General features: G+C 38.7%; 2 protein-coding genes across 4 annotated transcripts in view; both read left to right on the top strand.

The window, feature by feature from the left end:
- The first annotated feature begins 2,065 nt into the window (after positions 1-2,065).
- On the top strand, positions 2,066-4,206 carry LOC140938021 (uncharacterized protein KIAA1958-like). The gene has a single exon (XM_073387570.1). The coding sequence runs from the start codon at positions 2,066-2,068 to the stop codon at positions 3,080-3,082; it is 1,017 nt and encodes a 338-aa protein (XP_073243671.1). The 3' UTR covers positions 3,083-4,206.
- A 1,412-nt stretch (positions 4,207-5,618) lies between these two features.
- The window catches only part of LOC140937765 (uncharacterized), a 41,095-nt gene continuing 24,281 nt past the window's right edge, over positions 5,619-22,432 (top strand). For all 3 annotated transcript variants that reach the window (XM_073387331.1, XM_073387333.1, XM_073387332.1), the window contains exons 1-9: positions 5,619-6,367; positions 16,105-16,210; positions 17,013-17,194; positions 18,206-18,386; positions 19,025-19,161; positions 20,147-20,335; positions 20,584-20,662; positions 22,094-22,127; positions 22,285-22,357. In XM_073387331.1, coding sequence (XP_073243432.1) covers positions 6,182-6,367; positions 16,105-16,210; positions 17,013-17,194; positions 18,206-18,386; positions 19,025-19,161; positions 20,147-20,335; positions 20,584-20,662; positions 22,094-22,127; positions 22,285-22,357 — 1,167 coding nt within the window. In that variant the 5' untranslated portion in view covers positions 5,619-6,181. The remainder of the gene's footprint in view (positions 6,368-16,104; positions 16,211-17,012; positions 17,195-18,205; positions 18,387-19,024; positions 19,162-20,146; positions 20,336-20,583; positions 20,663-22,093; positions 22,128-22,284; positions 22,358-22,432) is intronic.

Genomic DNA, 22,432 nt, shown 5'->3' on the forward strand with positions numbered 1-22,432 from the left:
TAATTGGTTTTGCACTTTCTACACGATGCGATTGGCTTAAAAGATTCGCGCCACCTTTTCATCCAATCAGAAGTAAAACCAAACCCAATTGTGACGCGCTCGCATGCATTTTCCCGCGCTTTGCGTCAGCCACATGTAATTACTTCGAGTTTTGATTGGTTCAATGTATTGTCTGTGTCCTATGTGATTGGCCAGAGTAATTACTTTGGTTTTGGTTTTACGACACTCAAACGAAAACCACTCCATTATGTGCTTTTACTTACTCTAGATTGGTATTAAGTGCATTTTTAAAGGGCTTATCCCTCCTTAAAGTTTTTTGGGCAAATTGTAGTACGGTAGCAGTGGCGGATCCAGACCTTCCGATAAGGGGGGCGGCGGTCATCTAGATCATGAGAAAAGAGGGGGTCAGTGGATCCGCCACTCGGTAGTACAGCTGGGGAGTAACATTCTTGGAAGCGGACTCCGACTTTGAGGCGTTGCGCGGTATGAGAAATTTACATAATTGTCCTTCACCAACGGTAAGCTGCCTTTATACCTCTGCTCGGTTCAGGTAATTTACGTAACCTTTCATGAGGAAAAGAAGTGGAAATATAAATATGACAATGGACTTTGGAGTTTGGTTTTCTTCCATTTTGATTTTTTACTTCATAATCCATCACCAATGAAAAAGACTGAAACCTCCTTGATAGAATAATTTCTCTCGACCTACAAAATTATGACCTCATTCAAAGCCAGACTGTTTTTCTTTGAAATTACTGCTGGTTTCAATGTTTGGCTGAAGAGGGGGTGGGGTGGGGGGGTGGGGAGGGGATACAGGTGTACAGATGTAGGTGCGACATTTTTGGGGTCGAATTCCTAAGCCTTGGGACTGGAAAATAGTTCAATTGATAAATATCCCTTTCTTAGGTTAGTAAAACTACAGTTTGAGGCAACATTTGTGGTCAAAATCGCTCGAGAGGGGGCAAAGGAAGTGTTTAAACCTGGGGCTGGTTCCGTTCTGCCAAAAATTCCGCAAATCTCGCTTAGAAATCAAATGGAACGGACCATTTTGGTACGGACGGACAGGAATATTTGGGAACACCTTTGAAGGTGGTCCACGTTGACCGGTCTGGTCATTTCTGTCGGTCAGACCAAAATGTCCCTTTGCACTTGGCAAAATTGTTGTCCCCAGTACCGCTCTTTTGTATCCTGCCTACAAGAACAATGACCAAACGCGCGGTGGCTTGGGTCGGGTCTGTGCAACCGGAATGTGCCATTCCATTCAGGGCACGTGGAATTTCCGAAACTTTAAACTGAAATTTTTGTTGAATCGAAAGCATGCCTGCATTATCAAGACCAATTCTCCTCAAGGCCAGAGGCGGTCTGGCATCGCCCGCCACCTTTGTTTTCATAACAGTGTCATAAGCTTGCTACTGATTGATCAGTTTTAACAATAGAGAGTTTTCACTCCTATGGCCAGCATCTATGCAAATCTATTGGAACAAAAGAAAGCATTTGCATAAGATAAGAGTCCAACTCCCATAGGATTGGTTCCGTTTGGGACACTAACTTGGCCGCCATTTCTTTTTTTGGCAGACCAATATGGCCGCCGTGACGTCATGTGAAAAGCCAGTGCACCCAGCCATTGGGAGTGCCTTGAGACACGCACGGCTGAAGACTCAATCCCAGTCATTACCCGACTGGAGACCACCTTCTAACCAAAGGGCCTGAGAAGTCTAGATATGAGATTAAAGGAGACTGCAATATAACGAACATTTTGCACGACACTACTATCCCAGACTGACCGAGGTACCTTCCACCATGTCCCACCTCTTTTAAAAGCCCACACAGCGTCTTATAAAGAGCCACTCCAATTGAACCTACAGTGGAACCTTGATTTAACGAATTAAGGACTAAGGGACTGGCCAAATGTGTTCGCTAAAAAGAGGTTTCGTTATATCGAGGTTCTTTTCCATACATTTTAGATCATTTTACTAAGTGGGGCAGAAAATATCGTTCGTGTTGGACGCCCTCCTTCAGTTCAAAAGAGTCGTTCCTAGTACTCCTCGGCTGGTCCTTTACCACAATGGCGGCGCCAGTGAGTGAAAAGTCGTTCAAAGATTTGACCGTGGAAGAAATTGCCGAATTACTTAAAGGTGAACCTAACAAGAATACCCAAAAATCGACAAGAGGAAGTCGCTTAATTTTTGATGCGTATCTTCAAGAGAAAGGCATTCGAAATCCCACAACAGCTGAGGAATTGGCGACTATTTTGAGAAAATTCTACGCCGAGGCGAGGAGAAAAGACGGAAATTTTTACACAAAAACCTCGCTTTGTGCCATCAAATTTGGTCTAAGTAGACACTTTAAGCAAGTACTTAATGTCGACATAACAAAAGACGTGGAATTTAATGAAGCCAACCGAGTTTATGCAGCACAATGCGCAGAATTGAAGAGACAAGGACTTGAAAAAACCGGTACGAAAGCTCTATATGAACACATACCTCCAATTGACGACAAAGACATAAAGAAATTATACCTAAGCGGTATCTTCAGCACAAAAAACCCAACAACTCTACAAAACAAGGTGTTCTTTGAAATAATATTGTTTTTTGGTCGCCGAGGCTCACAACTAAGTCTGCGCCAACTTAAAAAGAATGACTTTGAAGTAAAAATTAACTCACAAGGCAAACGCTGCGTAGTGAAAGTACCTGATCACAGAGCAGACAACGTTCAAGCTGGAGAAAGAGGAATAATGATAGCAATCGATAGTCCCTTTTGCCCCGTTTTTTCCTTGGAAAAATATTTGAGTCATTTGAATCCATTCAGTGAGTTCCTTTTTCAGCGTCCAAAGTCGTGTGGTGATGGGCAAGTTTGGTATGACAACATGGTTATCGGTGAGAACACTCTCGGGAAGAAGATGAAAGTTATCTCACAACAAGCGGAGTTGTCAATAATATACTCAAATTATTCAATAAGGTTAACGACAAGTGCTATACTCGACATGTTGGTGAGTAACCTCAGAAATGAGAGCAGCAATAGTGAAACAGATTTCATATTCACACGAACATCCAGGCGATCACGTTTCACAAATGATCATTGATGTTTTTATAGCCTCTTAACCGTCTTTAGGCCTGGTTCAGACACCGAATTTTTCATGAGCCGAACCTAATTTGAACTAAGGGAGACCCAAATTATTTAGACCGGCTGAATTGAATCAGACGCCGATCTTAATTGCAGCTGAACCAAGTTCAAAAGGCAAAAATGCTCATTCCGGTCAATTTGCTTACAAAATATGTCATAATAATTTATGTGTTCGGTTTCGTACATGAAAAGTTCGGTGTCTGAATCAAAGCCGTTCCAAACTCGCTCCAAAGGCTCAGCCCTTCCAAATTGAAACAGATGTTCCTAATTGATTCAGATGCCCAACTTTTCATGTACTTAATTCAATGTATTAGGTTCGGCTTATGAAAAGTTTGGCGTTTGAACCAGGCCTTAGTCTGCTTCACAGCCTTTCTTTGGGTCAACACGCAAAGCTGATCCTCCCCATAATGGGGTATGTGGTTTGATTCTTAGCAGCTGTTCATGGAGAGTAGTGTTGCGTGACCGCCCAAGCAATGGCTTTGAAGGAGACTGAACCTGGTTGGAATATTACTGACTGCTGAACTGGTTACTCAGTTGACTCTTGCAGTTTATTTGTACATCCAAACCATCATAACCAAGTCAATAGTATTTATATTCCTGGAGCCCTTTGCTAGTCCTGCAATCTTTAATTAGCTTCCTCAACTGTTTGGGACAAATGTGTTACACGTTAAAGTGATGTTTTTATAGGAGGTGACAAGCTCTTGGGTTGCACTTGATAAGAAACTTTTTTTGCATATTGTGCTCTGAATAGATACATGTAAGTGTTCAATAAAAAATAAATAAATAAAATAATAGCAATTAAAAAAAAAAAAACAGTAGTACTAGAAATACTTGTCAAGCGGTATATTGCAAAACTGGGGGACAGTGTGAAGTAAAAGGGAAAAAAGCCAAGAAAGAAAAGAAGGGAAAAAGAACAAAAACTGTAATTTCGCCAGGAAATCAGGGATCAAATGAACAATATGGCTATAAAGAATAAAAAGTACCCACAACATTGTTTCAAGTTTACTGCTCTGCTCGCTTTTGATGCCAATGGTAAATGAAAGCTCCCACTGTGTGGCTTATTTGGTTATATTCCCAGCTTGTGTACACTCGCCTCCTCCTCTCAAAAAAAAGGTACGCGGGCAACATATCCTTCTTGATCTTCATCCAGGGGGGTTGACTACTCCCTTATTTGGCCAAGAAGGGGATGTGTCGCCGAACAGGGTGTGGTGTTTTGGGTCTTGAGACTTAAACAGGATAATTGCCATATTGTAAGTTTAAAAGTACTTAATTCTGTTTGTGAAACTAAGTGAATCAGGGTCATGAAATAAGGTCTATTGTCTTAAACAGGGTAGTGAAATGAATGATGTTTGTCTCAATAGAGGATCAAGGTTTGAAGGGCTCGACAGCCAACTCTACCTAAGCTTCTCTTTGGTGCTTTCCCTCACCCACTCCCCTGGGATCTGCTTATTGCGTAAGTCATACGAAAGCCAAGTTAAAAAATGTTGGTTATATTATTCAATTTCAAAATATTATCAAGCCTATATCATTTTTAAAACATTTACCTTTTCCATGTCAGTTTTTGTGCTTTTCCAGGTAGTGAGATAGTGGAGAGTTGTCTTTCTCTACCCTTGACCACTGCCCTCGCTACATTTTTCCTGTTCACTTTAATTTTTGCACTGTCTCCACTACCTGAATGCCCTGAACAGGCCAGGCAATTTCAGGATATAGTCTGCAATACATTTGCTTTATAAAGTACCCATCATGGAGGTAACAGAGTATAAAGAGATGTTCTTATCTGGCAGATACTCTCCACAAAGAAGTTGCCATCCCTATTGTGGTATTTTTTTTTGCTACGTATTTATGACATTGATAATTAGGCTATTTTGCAAACAAATGAAATCTGCCTTGTTTTCACCAAAACAGCTGAGTCGCTCCACTGTTCTCTTTATGTGACGACAGTCAGTTTCTGTTTCAGTCTACTATGTTATGATATTTTTTGTCACAAAACTATAATATCACAAAATTATAAGTCAACATTATCCAAGTGCTAAGTGGTTATGAAGAAACAGGTGGGGGATTTAAGCTAATCAGAAACAGAAAAATATTTTGAATGAATGATAAATGTCTTGATTTATCACAAGGTAAAAGGGCACATCTCTTTTTACAATTAAAAATCTTCAATATTTTTTGCAACACTTATTATCATATTCTCAGTATAAAAGTCCAGTAAAAGAGAAACTTCTTTTCAAAAGACTCTCCATGCATTTTTGCCTGAAAATAAAAATATATGTTATTGTAAACAGGTCAAAGAATTCATAAATTGTTGAATATTTTGAGGTTAATAATTCTTTTCACATTTGCATAAAAAAATTCTCGAAAATAAGAGGCCGGCTTCCGATAAACACAAAATAACTATTTGATTGGTCAAATTGTAAGAACTAGAATGGCATTGTTTAAGAACCAATTAGGTTCAAGATTCCTTTGTGTTCACGTGGTCAAATCAAAATCTATTTTTGGCACTTGTTTGAAACTGAAGAATCGTCTGTAACGAAAGCACAGATCTTCTCCGTTATTTCTCGAATTACGGTTCCTTGGGACAGATCAGTAGAGGATTGTCAAGTTCCGATGCTTTTGGTGTGCTATAATCCTTCAGATTTGTTCTAACGCGTTCTTTCTTCGCTCTAACATTTCCGAAAAATCGCGATTGGAATTCCCGCGTTACCACGATACCAACACATATTTTTGCTCTGGGGACGGTTGTTTGGAGCTGAAAAGTTCGCAAGTCAACGACAAAGATCGCAAGTGAGGAAGGATACAAAGCCAAAAGCTCGAAATTTTTTAAGATAGAGATTTGGCTATGACGTCGTGTTGGTCGGCTAAATATGGTTGTGTCACTCCTGAATTTATGAACCACTAGTCGGCGTCCGCTTGGCTTGGAACGCTCTGAAGTTTGTATACTGTATTCATTTTGGGGTTGGCGTAATCGGTCGTTTAAAGCTTCACTGAACTCCTCAAAATGGCTCTTTTATCCTGGGCTTGGCTTTTAGCGAGCTAGTGAATTCTTAAAACCTGTAAAATGGATGAAGACGAACAAGATGTTTACGTGGCACAACTTCACGAAGTATTCGACAGTTGTGATCATTCCGGGAAAGGTTTCCTCAATAGAAGCGAACTTGTTGAGTTGTGCAAAAAATTACAGCTCGATGACCAAGTTCCGCAACTGCTACAACAGCTTTTGGGGAGTGTGGAAGCAGAAGGACAGGTAAGTTATGTTAACGTAACTTCAGAAGGTTTAGATAAGCCCCGATACCGTGGTAACGACGACCTGTTTTAGTTTGGCGTCGCTTCAAATTTTGTTGTTACATAGATTGAGGGTTATCTAATTTACAACCTTTAATTTCCGATCTTCCATTAAGCTGGTAATGTTTTTCGATCTGTTATGTTTACGTATACCTATCATAATATTCTCTTCTCCCTATCCGCTACCGGGGAAAATTAGATTGGTTCAAAATTATTCGAGTCTTTGTTTATTTCAGTTCCAAGTGGGAGTCTACAGTACAATAGTTTTGTTTACAGAATGATACATTCGAGAAACTGATACCTTAGGTTTTCTTCATGTGATGTCGATTTCTTTATCGATTTTAAATTGATAAGATTGGAAAATTCCGTTGGTTCATTTGTGTTGGCAAGTGAAAACCTCATTTACAGCTGTACTTTCATCACGCGAACCGGATTAAGATATCTTTTGAAAGTTTCTTTTAGTTATATTGGCATTCACAACGCACATGTTTAGTGATCAGTGAAATTGAGAAATTTGAAAAAAAGCGGCCTTGTTTTTTTCATCATTATTTCGATGTAAAAATCCTATTCATCTCATAAACAAACCACGGTTTAATCGCAGAACAATAACCCCGTCACTACATTTTATTTGCATTTCTTTTATCTCAAAACCATGGCCTTTCTTCCAACAGCAGGCTGACGAGTCCCATGCGGGAGATAATTTCATCAGCTCATTTTGTAATTATTCCGAGCAATTTGCTGTAGATTTTAAATTCATTTGCATGCTGTTTGTTTGATATTAGAAATTCATCTAATTGTCAATTAGTTTATTGAGGGTTCACTCTTTATTAGTATTTTATGATCTTCCCCCAGGCATTTAAGTTTAACTAAGTTGTGTGGATTTTGTTTTGCACACCAGAAAGTTGCCACATCTGTTAGATATGTGAGGAAACTTCTCAGTGTTGAAGAAAAAATGTTTTAGAACTCTTAGAGATTAACTTTAGGCAAGTTAAGCTCTTTTTCCAGCTTTTAATTAACACATAACCCTAAACTCTTTGTTTACTGATCATGTCAACACTTAGACGGATTAACAGAAAGCTTACCACTTTGCAAACCCTCTCATTTAATACACTCATTCATCATCTCTCTTGGGCAGAAAATTAACTTCTTTGGCTATAGTCATTCGCTCGTATAAAACATGAAGGTACTTGTCAAACCCATAAAGTTAAACCCATCGTCAATAGATGGGTATGGGGAAGGTGTCTTTACAAACAGAGGGAGCCTCAAGTGAGCACGGAAGGTGACCATTGCAACCCTTCAAGGGGCAACCACCTGGTACCATCACACTTCGAACCTTTGTGAGGGGTTTACTGGGAACTTACCAAGACACTAGTGAAGGGGGTGAAGCTGGGAGCAAAACGGTTGATTGACGGCACAGGATTAGACTACGATCAGTCTCTCTTTTTTCTTGGTCCATCAAGCAAAACGCTTGAGACACGCAAATGACCTTGTGGGTTACTTAAGGTGTGAGACAGGAGAGGCACGAAAAAAGAGAGACTACCCGCAAAGCCAGAGAGAATGGTCTTTCATAGTCTAGTGATTTTTTGGCATATAAACTGAATTGTTGACAGGCCAAACGTGTGAAACATGACCTTAGGGTTTGCTTGAACAACAGAGGTTTTCCTTCTTTTCTTTTTGACGCATAGCTTATGCAGTGCATAGAGGCGATTCTAAACTAATTGACTGAGCAAATCTTAATTTTGGCTGCTAGTGTTACATTTAGAGGTCATGAAGCTGGTGTATTTCTCGCATATTAATAAACTCATTCCTGTGGTTTATGTTTTGAATGAGATCACCCGAGGCCTGGCTCTTTTAGTCTTTTCTTGTTTATGGGGAGTTCTCAGGGGATAATGTTCTTCATAACCTAATTGTAGCTTAACTAAAGCTACAATCACAGACAAAATTAGTTGGGAAGGTTGTACAACTTAACAGTAGTCCGTTTTAATCCTGAAAAAACAGAGTTTTCTCTTTTGCTAAATATCCCCCGTCCCCCCTATTCAATGTTGGGATATAACAGAACAATTGCGCGCACAAACATTAACGTTTTGATCAACATTGGGCCAGGGGTGGGGGAGGAAGAAAAAGAAGAGGTAAAAAAGGCAACCTTCCCAACACTTTTGACGATGATTGTAGGAGAATAGGAAATCAACTTTAAATGCATATAAAACTTGTCGCATTTAACATTTGGTTGAGATATCTCGCCCTGGAACTGTGCTGATAATGCACTTTCCAAACTATATAAAAAATATAATAAAGGTTATATTTCGGTAAAATCATAAATACATGTAGGAGAATTTTGCATCTGACGTGCGTGACATTTCATAGCGTGACCACAAAATCCACTGGGTGAAAACGCTTTCTTCTAAGAACGCCAGAAGAAAACATTTAAGGCCTTTAATTTTCCTCATGAAGCAAGAGGACGTTTCCTTCGCGTGGACTATGTAGAAGGAATGGCCACAGCTGGTCTGTTTCACCAGATTTAGCGAGAAGTCATGAGGGTATTTTTAAGTAAGAAAATACTGTACGATTGCTGTCGTTGTCATGTATACATGCATCTTTTTCATCAGCGGCATTATTCCTGGTTAACTTTTGTTGTTTCCTATCAGCGAAATATTTTGAAAGATGTTACAAATACAAATGGCATAAAGGCTGCCACAATAAAGTTTGTTTTTTTCATTCCGGCGGTGTTAAACTATCCTAGAAAAACATGAAATTTGTAGTTGTGAGGGAGGAGTGAGATAAGTGCTGAATTAAAATCTTCTAGACTTTATTTTCGTAAGGCCTGAAAGTAATACGGAACCTCTATAAAAGAAATTATTCAGCCATGTTCAGAGTTTATATAAAAATTGCTGTGCTAGCGTCGCCTGTCAATCATTCAGATAATTTGAGAACAGTAAACAACATGGGTTTCCACATTACTCCACCACATTACTCCATAAGAAAATGTGAAATATATGCACAATGAACCAACTTTCAAACAAGAAAAGGGCAAAAACATGTAAACCATGTAAGAATATGGACAGCTTTTGTCGCATTTATCTACGGGGATGAATTTAACAACTGTTTCCCAACATTACTCCATTTAAACAGTGCCCCATAAAGGTCAATTAGCAAAGTTAGTTTAATTTTAACGCTATCCATGGAGTAATGTCGTATTTTACTTAGAATTAAGCTAAAATGTCTATTAAAATTCGTTTGGTTAAGTCCTTGCAAAGCCCCGAACAAGTCCATTAGGCTATCTTGTCGTTAGCGCTACTATAAAGGAATTATTTTCGGCTACGAAAATGGAGTAATGTGGTGTGTGATGACTTTGCGTGTGTTATCCTTTTTAATTAGGTTAACGAAGACAATAGACGCCTTAATCTAAATCAAGAGCGTACTATGTTCTCGTTTTCTGAAACCAGTTTCGAAAAGCAGTGCCACAAGGGTTTAACTAGAGTTATTCAGCTAGAGCAAAGTAGCCTCTAGAATTCAGCAAATTTCCACTCAGCCTCATAGTTTGCTCGCGTGGCAAATGGGCATGTGCTGAATGTTGTAAAGAATGGGGGAGCTGCTAAGGAATATGTCAGCTGCAATGTAGCGATCCGAATGATTTTTTGGGGAACTGGTGAACGCACTATATCTTGCTTTAACATTTAAAGCATATCAGCCTATGCTATAGTCAATAGCTTTCACCGAAAATAATCTTGCACTTGTATTTTGGCCCTCTTCCTGTGCCCCATAAAGAGCAATAGTTGTGCTTACCGGGTTGCAAAACATGCCGAATATAAACAGGCGTGTGCCCCAAAAATTGTCTTAACAAGGTACGGCAAATATTTTTTTTCAACAGAGAACTGTTTACGAGTGTTTTTTGAAGACGTTTCTACTGACAAAAAGTCGTCGATTTTTGACCTTTTACTGCCACACCCAGAATTTTCAGACAATCACAGACAAAATTAGTTGGGAAGGTTGTACAACTTAACAGTAGTCCATTTTAATCCTGAAAAAACAGAGTTTTCTCTTTTGCTAAATATCCCCCGTCCCCCCTATTCAATGTTGGGATATAACAGAACAATTGCGCGCACAAACATTAACGTTTTGATCAACATTGGGCCAGGGGTGGGGGGAGGAAGAAAAAGAAGAGGTAAAAAAGGCAACCTTCCCAACACTTTTGACGATGATTGTAGGTCAGCTATAGAGAATTGTGCTGCAAGTCAGTCAAGATCATTCTTTGGGCGCCGATTTGTTTTTTTTTTCCTGAGATTCAATGTAACCGAATCTTTGTCCTATAGTGGGTTGTCCTGTTTTGCATCCGTTGGTAATTACTTTTGTTTTAGCTGTTTAAAATAGTCTTCCAGTGTATGCAACGTTCTGTTATAAGTTCTAAAGCATGAATGTAGTTTTGGAGGTAAAGCATTCCTCGGCAATGAATAGAGGCTTTGAGCATTGCTTCTCTTTGCTCTGTATCTAATCTTTCTATTTTCGGAATCCGTGACAAAGATTCTGCAGTGCTTCAGCGGTCATCAACTTGTTAATGGTTTTGATTATTGACAATTTTGTTGTCAACGCTTCATGCATCAGCCAATCGTATTTGCGTTGTGAGGCCAATGCGTATTTCATTTACTCTAGCTGTGTGAGCAGTCTCTGTTTTTTCTTCTTGGGCTGCCACCCTCATTCCTCGTGGCTTCGCCACTTGACGCTCGCGCGCGCGTGCACTCCCCTCACTAAATCTGAAGAAAAAGAGAGACTGCTCACAGTCTAGCACAGGACAGGCAATGTTAGCAAGATGATATGAACTCAACAATGGCACTGTAAAATCATGAATGCCTTGCAAAAGCCCTGAGCCCTTCCACATACGATAAGTGAAAGAGACCATTGGCCAGCACTGTCTCATGTTCAGCTTAGCCTATATTGCATTTAATCACATAATTTAATCCCTGGCACTCTCTCATCAACAACTCTCCAACCCCTTAAAGGAAATACTTGCCGCATACACTATGTGTACAGTCCAGATACACTTACATGTAAAGAATATAAACTGTCAAATAGTATTGGAACCCCAGTCCACAGACTAATGCCTGTGGACCTACACTGTATTTACGTGGATCAGTAAAATGGACGCGGTCCATAGGCCGCCCTTGACTGGAAAACCCCTAATCTTTTAAAAAACAATTTTACTAGAGGTCTTACAGAATTCTAAGAACCATAAATTGACTATGCTGCTGTCATTTAATTTCACCAGAATCTCTTAAGAGGTTGAAACGTGTAACTCGTGAAGCTTTCTTATGCGTAACAGCAAGGCTTTTCTATCTTGTAGATGAAAATTCTAGGTAGTATATTATTTTTAGCTATTCATGACTTTCCTATGTTAACATAAACACTAGATAGAAGTTACATTAATTAACACAACAAGCTGATACCTAGTGCAGGGTGCAAAGAAAATAATTTTTACAGCTTGCCTTTTGGGCAACCTGAAGCTAGCATTTACTAGCCCAGTCATCATTTCTACTAGCCCCAAAAGTTTTTTGATGACCAGAATTAATTTCACAGTTCTTCTGTTTTCGAATTCCTCAAAAAACATCCCTTTGCCGTCGGGCAAGTTAAAAACAGAATTCACTAGTCCTATAGCAAAACCCACCAGCCCCTGGGTATCGGACACATACTTTCTTTGTACACTGCTAGTGATACCTATTTTACAGCTGTACATGTAGCATCACCAGTTAAGAAGGAACTGCTTCACAACTTGAACTAACAAAAGTCAAGTAACATATGATTTGTCGCTTTATAACTTCCGTTGTGTATCTTGTGGAAATGATTTACATGTATGTTGTCTCATCACGGCAGAGAACCTCAAGAAGAGTTTTAAAAAACAACAGTTATTATTTATTAAGACCTGAAGGCCTGTCAAAGGGCCAAAAATGTTTTGTGACTTGTAAAAAATATGTGCTTGCTCTAGCAACCAAATAGTGTATGAAGACAGCTAGGATGCTCACCCCTGGCCCCAGGCTGAATGTTGAGACCAGGACTTTTCATTAATGTTATTACTGTTTTTGGAGAAAAAGGCTTAAAGCTCTCTTTTACATGTAAGAGAAAGACTTTTGCAAGTGCAACAGGTGGTCATAGTGTGCAGTGTGCTATATGCTTGTGTCTACATCTTGTGGGATAATAGAGGCAGGATTTTGGCCTTTTTTTAAACACCAGTACTTAATTTTAGCTGTGTGAAAAATAAGTCATGTTTACTGGCTGCTTCAAAAATTTTATAGAAAAGTATGATGGATATTTTAAGCCTGTACGTAAGTCATCAAATTTCTTGCTGCCTGACCAAACATAGTTTCAAGCCTGGGTTAAATTACACTGCATTGATGAATATTAAATGAAATCCAAGTATAACCTGCTTTCTGACATCATTGTGTGCCCAGCTTTGTTGTCTCGTTTTATGAGGAAAGACAGATAAACCTATTCCCTGTGTGAAATGAGTCTTAGCTGTATATCTCTGGTTATTTTTCTTGGCAATAGTTTCTAACTGACAGTGTTGAAAATTTAGTTATCACCATGAAAGAATTTGTATGTGATTATCTCTCAAAGGAAGTCACAGTCAATGGAAGGAGACTAAATGTAAGTTTGAAAATTGTTCAAGTGGATGGAAAGTTTTCTTTGTTCAACCACAACATACATGTAACTAATTTCATTCTTTTTTCCTCTGGAAATAATTAATAATCATGATGGTTTTCTCCACTTAAACCTTTTGAGTCATAAAATTATATGTTCAGCAGCTACGTTACTGCTTTGTCCTTATTGCGAATGTTATTCAGTGCTTTGCTCGGACAGAGCCTAGTGACCTCTGGTGCCTATCTTTTGCTCTCGCGCAACCAGAAAATCTTATTTTTTTTCATACAAATTAGATGCTGGGAACCCCAGATTTTACCATTTTAGGATATTGGTTCCCCTCAATTTTCCTTAGAGCACAACCTTGTAATCAGTTTTATACACTGTAGTTGCTGTAGTTTGCTAATCTGAGTTTTGTATCAGTACCAATTACATGTAGAAGTTGTTCTGTAGCCTTCTGCCCTATTTGAAGTTCTTCAGTTCTACGTGTACACTGTACAAAGGAACCTCAATAGAATGAAGGGCTAAGGAACTGGTATTATGTTGTGGTTCTTTTCAATAAATTTTATCACCATTATGAAGGGGGAGGGGGTATCAGGGCTGAAAATAATGGCCAGTAACGGACAATGTCCGGCCTGATCGCGGACTTGACTGGTGAAACTCTGATCTTGCCAGTCATTTTGACCGGTCATTTTTGGATACAAACATTTTATTTTCCATATAGTTGTCGCTTAATGCTCTATAATGCTCTATTGATTTCTTTTTCTTTGGCGTTTTTTGCTGCTTTGCGCTAAAACCTTTTGAGAAAAAGAACGCCGCAATATATTAATTTCTTGTCATAAATGAAATGCAACAAAGCGAAACAAAGAAACTGAGTTGTGGAGTAACGCAATGTTGCAGGTCGTACTCTACACCTGTACTTTCTGCTTTGCTGTAAGCAGTAATGTGACCTGCTTTGGGAATTTGACAGAATTCGGGCAAATCGATCACAATTCTCAACGGGTTGTCCTGGGTTTCTCCAGTAGCAAAAATGTTAGCACATCGATTAAAAAGAATTTCTTTATGTCGAACATGAATCTCGTTTTCAGACTCGATTCCAGAATAGTCTGTTAAAAATTGAAGCTACTTGAGAAGGAACGTCGTCTATCTTGGCGCTTAATTCTCCTTCTTGTAAACAACTTTGTGCAAATTTCTGTTGACATTTGAGCCCTTCATGATAAAGTGTTGCGTGATGACCCGGATGAAAGCTCTGCTGTATATTTTTTTACTTCTGATAATAAACACGCCGTTTGTGGAACAGACTTTCCGCCAATGCAAATCAACTTCTTTGGGGAAAATAATAGCGACGATTCTTCTTTGTGGAGGAGACTTTCGATCACGTGCCAGGCAAGGTAAAAGATCAAGTTTCACCGATGTTCATTTCAGAACGTCAACGTAAAACAAATTTGTGTAGATTTTGTTCTTTAATAACCCAAATTATTATTTTTTTGTAATTCCTTAAGTTTGTTGAACTGTATGTGTATTCCATTTCCTGAACCTTGAGAGTTTGAAAAGGATTTAAGCTTCACTTTTTACCTCTAGAGACTTCAGCCACCGTCATACGATGATACTCAAGACATTAAAACACGCAAAAAACCACGGAAAGGAACTCTACAATGAGTCAATGCATTTTTCACAAACTAGCTGTCAAAGATGTGAACGTCAATGTAGTAAAAACGGTCTATTGCCAACGTAATTTGATATTCCTGGCAAAAAAATTACAGTATTCATTATCTGACCGGCCAGAATCGGGGTTTGACCGGGCTTAAAAAATATTTGGCCGGTCATCATGACCAGCAACCTGCTGTCCGTTATTTTCAGCCCTGGGTATGGTATTTTTTTACTGGAGCCGAAACCCCTGGCACATGATTTAAATCAGGGCTGTCGCTAAGGGCCAGGAGCTGGGGATTTCCACCGGCTACAGTTGGTACCACTTAAAAATAAGTGGACACTCACTCAAGACTCAGTTCTTGAAAGTTTGGAGAATTGAGAATCAAGTCTTGAGGATCAAGGTGCAAGTGCCTGTCAACTTACTTTTGGGGATACTGTAGCTGGGCAAAATCTGCAGTGCTTAGTGGCAGCACTGAATTAAATGAATTGTTTAGGGTTACTGCTCCTGTTTCAAATAGCTCTCCTCCCCCCATGTCATAATGACTGAAAAAAAGTATATTAAGTTTTGTATGGCCCAAGTCAAGTCAAGTCAAGTGAACTTTATTTAGGCAGGGTAGCCATATAGGCCATTGGCTGGTATGGAAAAGGGGCCCTGCTTAAATTATGACTACATGATAGAAATCTAAAAGGTAAAAGTTACTTTAAAATTATGTACAAGGATTTTAAAAAGTGGGTAAAAGGGAAATTACATATCATCATAATTTTTTTAAGATCAAGAAAAATAAGAGAGCTGTCAGAGTTAGCCCAGGAAGCTCATTAGAGATTTTACAGTATCCTATTTGCACAATCCAAGGAAACTATGTAGGTTTGGAATTCAGAATCCAGCATTAATAAATTTCAAAAAGAAAATTATTATGTATAATGTCAGTAGAAAATGTATTTTAATAGAGAGGAGAAGTCGTTACATCCCGTTACCATGGTAGCAAAATTTTTGGATGACAACAAACTGATAAAGTCACTTAAAAGTCTATTCGCACTATTTCAAATTTCACCGATCTTATTCAATTTCATTTCATTTGGCAAATCTTGGCGAAATTTTCTTTGGGACTGTATCTATCATTATCTAATTTTAAAAAAAGAAAGCGACAATTTTTGTGTTTTGTTCAACTACTGCATAAAGCAGTCTTTAGGAAGTTTCATGTTGTAGTGATGCAACGACAGCAAAGAAATGTACAAAATAGCATGATGCACGTGCAGAGTTGTTATTTGTTAATATAAACATATATTTTTTGCTGTTCTCTTTGCCATCATTGGTTTTGTTGTCATCCAGAAATAGTGCTACCATGGTAACGTGATGTCACACTTGTCCTCTCTGTTGTATTGTACTGTATAAATTATGTAGTCTTGTCTGTTAACCGCTTTCAGGTGACATTTGATGACTTCAAAGAAGGATTTGTAGCTGTGCTTTCTCAAGCAATTGAACAGTTGTCCTCCAGTGAGGATGAAGATCAACCCTCTGATAGTACTGCAGGTAAATTAGTAAGCTCTTAGACTAGTCTTGGGAATCATTCGAGATTATTTTCTTAATCAATCATCAGAAATGATTGGATTGACCCAACAGATCAATCATCAATTATTATCAGAAAAATTTCTTTGCAAGAATTTGAGACAACACCTTGAGTGTTCATTAATTTGCCCAACCGGTCCTGAAGTGTTTATAAGAAAAGAAGTAACTCCCTTCTCTAAGCAATGTGGCTGGTACATGTTGTCAGACCATCCCGCACTTTGTTCTTACTAAAAGTACTGTTTAAGGAACTCAAGTGTAGTCAGGTAGAGTAGTATTTGCTGTTTGCCCTTTGATCTTTCTAATATGAAAACTGGCTTAAAGAGTCGGAGACAATGGTTTGCAGTAACTTTCATTAACTGGAGGTAATTATCACATACATTTTAAACTCTTTTTACATGCAACTGGCACTTTAACCGGGGCTGTCATTTAGGGGTGGGGCTGGGGATTTTCCCCGGCTACTCTGAAGTCGACCCCCGTCTTTTTTTATAGGAGTAGTAGAAAAATCGAACCAAAAGTCAGAATCCCTAGCTCTTTGATTCCCTGCCTACTTGTTGTATTTATAATTACCAGGTAACTTGCAATCTTATTGACAGCCCCAGCTATAGGCTGACTTAAACAAGTTAAGGCTGAACACCTTCTGTTTGTTGAAGGGCTTAATCAGGTATATGTATGTACAGTGTATACATACTATAACGGCAAATACTGCAGTGTTGTCATGTACATTAATTAATTTATGTAAGTGTAGCAATGTTTTGATCACTTTCAGAACCACCAAAGGCTGTGGTAAATGAGAAGAGGTATGGAAGAAGGTCACGACCAGAGACTTCATACTCAGAAGACCTGTACTCTGCTGATGATGAGAGTCTGATTGACAGTCGGCCAGAGAGTCGCTTGAGTGACTCACACTTTACAATGGAGGCCGATCGTGTTGAGAGCCCTGTCAGGGAGGTATGTAATGAAAAATTGTATGAAGTTGCTGTGGATGAGAGGACAACATAACTTACTGTCTTTATGTCACATCTTAACAGCATATTAGCTCAGCCCTGAGTATACAAAGCAGGGTGCAAAGAAAGTCATTTTTACAGCTTGCCATTCGGGCAAGCTGAGGCTAGCATATACTAGCGCAAAGGTCATTTCAACAAGCCCCAAAAAATTGTGACGAGCAGAATTGATTTCACAGTTCTTCTGTAATTTGAATTCCTCAACAAACTTCAGTTGCCTGTTGGGCAAGTTAAGAACAGATTTCACTAGCCTGATAGTAAAATCCACTCCGCGGACTCGCACTCTTCCAACTGGCAGCAGTATGTACATGTACATCCATTTTGTTCCACCCCTGGGCCATGTCAGAGTTAGTATAGCGTGAGAAAACAGCCAACATTTCGCGACACCACCACTAGTTTTCCCTCAGAGTGATGTCTGAGAAACAAGGTCATCAGACATTCGATACTGATGACGGATCAGTGCCCAGATCTGGGTAGTGCTTCTGACTGGTGGAAAGTTTGTTTCAACCAATCAGAAGCAGTACCCAGATTTGGGTTGTGATGTGTCATCAGTGTGGAATTTCGGTGCTCGTTTCTCAGATGTAATTTCGTTGGGAAACCAGTGGTTTCTAATGTCACAGGGGAGTTGAGTTAGTTTAACCATTCACCCCTGAACTGCCAGTGATTGCCTGTGTGTAGCCATGCCCCTTCTACAGCTTGTGATTTCATCAGTCATAAAGAACTCTATCTAGGAGCTGGCTGTGCCAAAAGTGGACATTCCTGGACATTCCAGGCACTCAGCCTTCATTAAGCTACACAGACATAAATACAGGGTTCTTCTGAATTGCTAGAGGGGTGGAATTTCCTGCAAATTGAGCCAAAGGGCGCATAATGGGTTACAGGTAGCTGGGACTGTAAGTGTATGGTGTTCTTCTGTATACATGTTATATTATTACTCACTCATTTTCTTTCCCTTAAGGAAAAAACAAAGTTGAAAAGAAGACTGTCTAGCAGGAAGAGTAGCCTGAGAAACAGCATACGTCGTCACAACTCTAAGCAGAGGAAGTCACGTGAAGATTCTGTCATTGTGAATGACTCCGATGCAGTGGATAGTGGTGGCTATTTAAGTGTTTCTCCACATCCAAATGATGGCAACTCAGGTATTTGAGATTTGCAATGTTCTCCATGCAGTTATTAAGGAGCTATTGTAACTGTATGGATCTCAAGCTAGGCCAAATCAGCAACCGGTGTATCAAATAACCCTCGAGCCCCATGTCCACATACAAATTCACCAGACCAGAGGTGGATTTAGAGGGAGGTTGCAGGGGGTGCCCACTCTCCCCCCCTTTCTAATTATTACTGTGCAGTCACTTTACAGTTTTTCAAAATCGGCTGTGTCGCTTGATATGTATTATCAGCAGTTCACATTTTGTTATTGCCTAGTCAAAAGCCTTCTTCTTCATATTCGCTTTTAAAATTTGTTTACGTCAGTTACGCCATCTGCTAGTGGGATATCCCCTCCTAAGAAAAATCCTGGATCCACCCCTGCAGACTGAACTACATACATTTCCATTTGAGGATCGGTCAACAGAGATTTGTGAAAAAATCAAAGAATTTTCCTGTTAGTGATCATTACTTTAATTCTCTTAACTCATTCTCTGTCTCTCTCTGTCTTAATTATGTATTGATATTGTTAGCGGAAAGTTGATGCTTGCACTCGTGGGATTTACTGAAAGGTTTAAACAAGTCCTTGAATGTTTTACATACATGTATTGGTGTATGTCTAATTTTCTACCAGGCTATGAATCTCCTACTGAAGAAGAACAACTGAGGGCAATCTGGAATGAAGTCAATGTTGGTGCAACAGGTTTCCTGGACAGACACGAACTGTCAGTTGTGTGTGATCACATCGGCATGGACTCCATGAATGAACAGGTTTGACAGACACTGATTTTTTTCTCATTAAAATTAGCGAGCTTATATAAATACGGGAAGAAATTTTTGTGTGATGAACTGATTTTTGCATTCTTTTGCAGTGGTTGCATGTTATGGCAAAATTGTCTTGCAAATCCTTTCTGTAAGAGTTAAGATACTAAGCAGTACAAATTTGGTAGCATCAAGGCGTGCACTGCCGGTTGTTGGCGTCACTCAAAAACACCTTTCCTAAAGCTCTCTGTTATTACATGTATATTGAGTACTGTAGGTCTGCAAATTAGTTTTTTTTTTTAGAAAGGACATATTTCCCACCATTTTAGCTTGATAAACCAGAGCAATTGTCAATCATACAACATGGTGACATTTAAATTTTTTTATTCAGTATTAGGCAAATTTTTCAGCTCCAAATTTTTTGCTTTTGGTATTTGATCAACCCAGTTATCTTGTCTGACAGGTAGGACATCGTCAGACATGGGCAAAATATAGTCATACATTTGAATAGCATAGAGAAAAAAATTAAAAAGTAAAGAAGATAAAATCTCTAAATAAATGTTTAAATTTAATTTAACTAAAGAAATAAAATATTTAGAAATTAAGAGAGAGAGAAATGTGGAAAGATGGTATCAGAAAATGGTAAATTTTTTTCTTTTTTTTAGATTTGTTATGAGCTAATGAGCTAGCGATTAAATAACAATACCAAGCCTGCATTAAACATGCTTTAAGTAGTAGGAAATTTTCCATAATTATTTGGTTAGATAAATTAATGCAAACAACTACTTGTGATCAGTATCAAATGCCTGCTTCTATTCAGAGTATTTTTTGTGCCAGGTGTTGAAGTGTGGGTAACCTGTGACATGTATTCACCCTCCCTTTACACTTTGGTTTAAATTAATGATGATTGACAGTTTCCATAGTGAGGTTAATAGCTTATTAATTTTAATCACAGTTGTAATCATTAATTTATTCATCATTATAATGTTTTTAGGAGCTGGCTCTCCTGTTTGAGGAGCTAGATGAAGATGGTGATGGTAAAGTGAGCTTCGAGGAGTTCCTTCATGGCTTATTTGTGGCCAAAGACATTCAGCAGTCTGATGTGGAACCAGAGTGGGAACAGCATCATTCAACCCCCTATAACCACGCCCCTCCACCCACTTCACCAAACTACACTTTGAAAGTAAGAGCCTTGATAAATGCACTTTCAGTAACTGGGGAACTTTAAAATGAAAGCACTTCAAATGTATTTGCTTAAAGTTCTATTTATTTACATATTTATTTGTCCTTATACATAATTACAAAGTTAGATATTCTCTACTCGCATATAACCGAGCTAATCAAGGCGAGCAGAGCAAAAAAATAAAAAATAAAAGCTACATTTACTAGGCACCATATATTGAAAGTAATTTTCGAACTCTTTCGTCACAGGGTCAGAGAAGATCAGTCGTCCATGACGATTCTTCATTTTTTCTGTCAACAAGAACTGCTGGTAGTAGTTCAGCGTTCGGTAAGACAAATCATTTAGAGTAATAAACTTATTCTTTCACAAGTGGCTTAACTGCATACATCTAGGGCAGGTTACTTAAACTTAGTTAGTAGAGGTGACTGGTTATGAAAGCAAAGATCAAGAAAACAGTGCTGGGGATTATCTTGGAAGCTACCTGACAGACTCAATCCTTTGTTTTTTGTTCGCTACCGTGACGTTGTTATTAGTTAATAAGAACAAAATGACAGCGTGCAAAGAAACTGGTGTCTGCTATTCCGGGGTAGTGGATTTTGCTATTGGGCCGTCAAATTGTGTTCTTAACTTGCCCAATGGGCAAGTAAAGAACTTGGAAGAATTCAAATTACAGAAGAACTGTACACCAAAATCTTTTTGCGGGCTAGTTGGAATGACTTCTCGGCTAGTATAATGCTAGCTACAGCTTGCCAAATGGGAAGCTGTAAAACTGACTTTCTTTGCACCCTGAAATGATAGGAATGCTATTAAACTTTGTGCATAGTAAAGACCCAAAAACGTATAACAAAAGAGTCTGACGAACCTCGTAACCATCCACTCTATTAACTATGATTTAAATGAATTCTAACGTATAGAGTGTGGCTTTACCATGAAGTTTGTTTACAAGTTTAGTGGGCTATTTTAAAGTCCTGGTCTCAGTAAAACACTGTTTTGACTGCTTTGGTCTTCCAGGTTGAAAATAACGTAGAATGTTTGACAAGATCACTGTTACAAAGTAGTACTTTTTACGGGTCATTACAAGAAAATACCACTCGCTCAGCAGCCAATCAGAGCGCGCGTACTATCCTTGTCATATTTATAATAAACGTGCCTAACTATACTTTTCTTAAGTGAAAATTATAGCTTTGAAAGGTAATCAGGATTTATTCTAGTAATTGGCCAATTTGTAAACTTGTCAGTAGAGTATCTGGACATTATTGTACCATTTGGTTTGAAATTAATTTTCTTTCATGGCCAACTTGCTTTTTTCATTGTCGTAACGGCCGTTTTCACAAGTTGGAAAAGGCGATCACACTTCACTCTTGATTTGCTGCATTTACGCGGCATTATTTTTCAAATCGCAGAATGCCGCAATGCCGTGTTCTAGAGTCAACCTTGCGTAAGAGGAAACTTTCAATCTACATCATTTTTCTTAAATGTCATCTGTGATCCACGAGTTGGTCCACTGGACTAATTTGTTATTAAAGGGATTTGGAGTGACGTCTACGGCAAACGACAACGTGAATTTGTACCACGTGACTAAGTCTTCTTTTATGACTATAATAATTGTTTGGTGCAGTTTTTATCAGCTTATTTTCTATTTTGAGAAATTCTGAACTTGATTCTGGCGTCTGGCGTTTGCCTTTAGCATGACTCTAAATCTCTCTATTATCACCAACATTACCTTATTCTAACATCACTTTACTTTATTTTTTGCAGATCTTATGACTCTATTAGATACCGATAATACTGGGTGAGTGCAAACCTGAAGCCCTACTCAAACGGCCTTGACAAACGATGATTCAGGTTTTGGGCCGAAAGCTACCAATTCTTAAAGAATTAATGAATTATTATTTCGACTGTCTAGTACATATATACTAGTCTCATCTTTTTCTTCTTTTCTCGGTAAGGTTCGCTAAAAAGGAAGACATCAAAGATTTCTGGCTGGCCCAGGGATTAAACGAAGCTATTCCACTTCTAGAGGCAAGTTATCATTTGTTTGGTATTTACGACAGCATAATATACATCTGCTTAATTATTTTGAGAGAGACCCACGTG

The sequence above is a fragment of the Porites lutea genome, chromosome 5, assembly GCF_958299795.1.
Source record: "Porites lutea chromosome 5, jaPorLute2.1, whole genome shotgun sequence".
In the NCBI taxonomy this organism is placed as follows: domain Eukaryota; kingdom Metazoa; phylum Cnidaria; class Anthozoa; order Scleractinia; family Poritidae; genus Porites; species Porites lutea.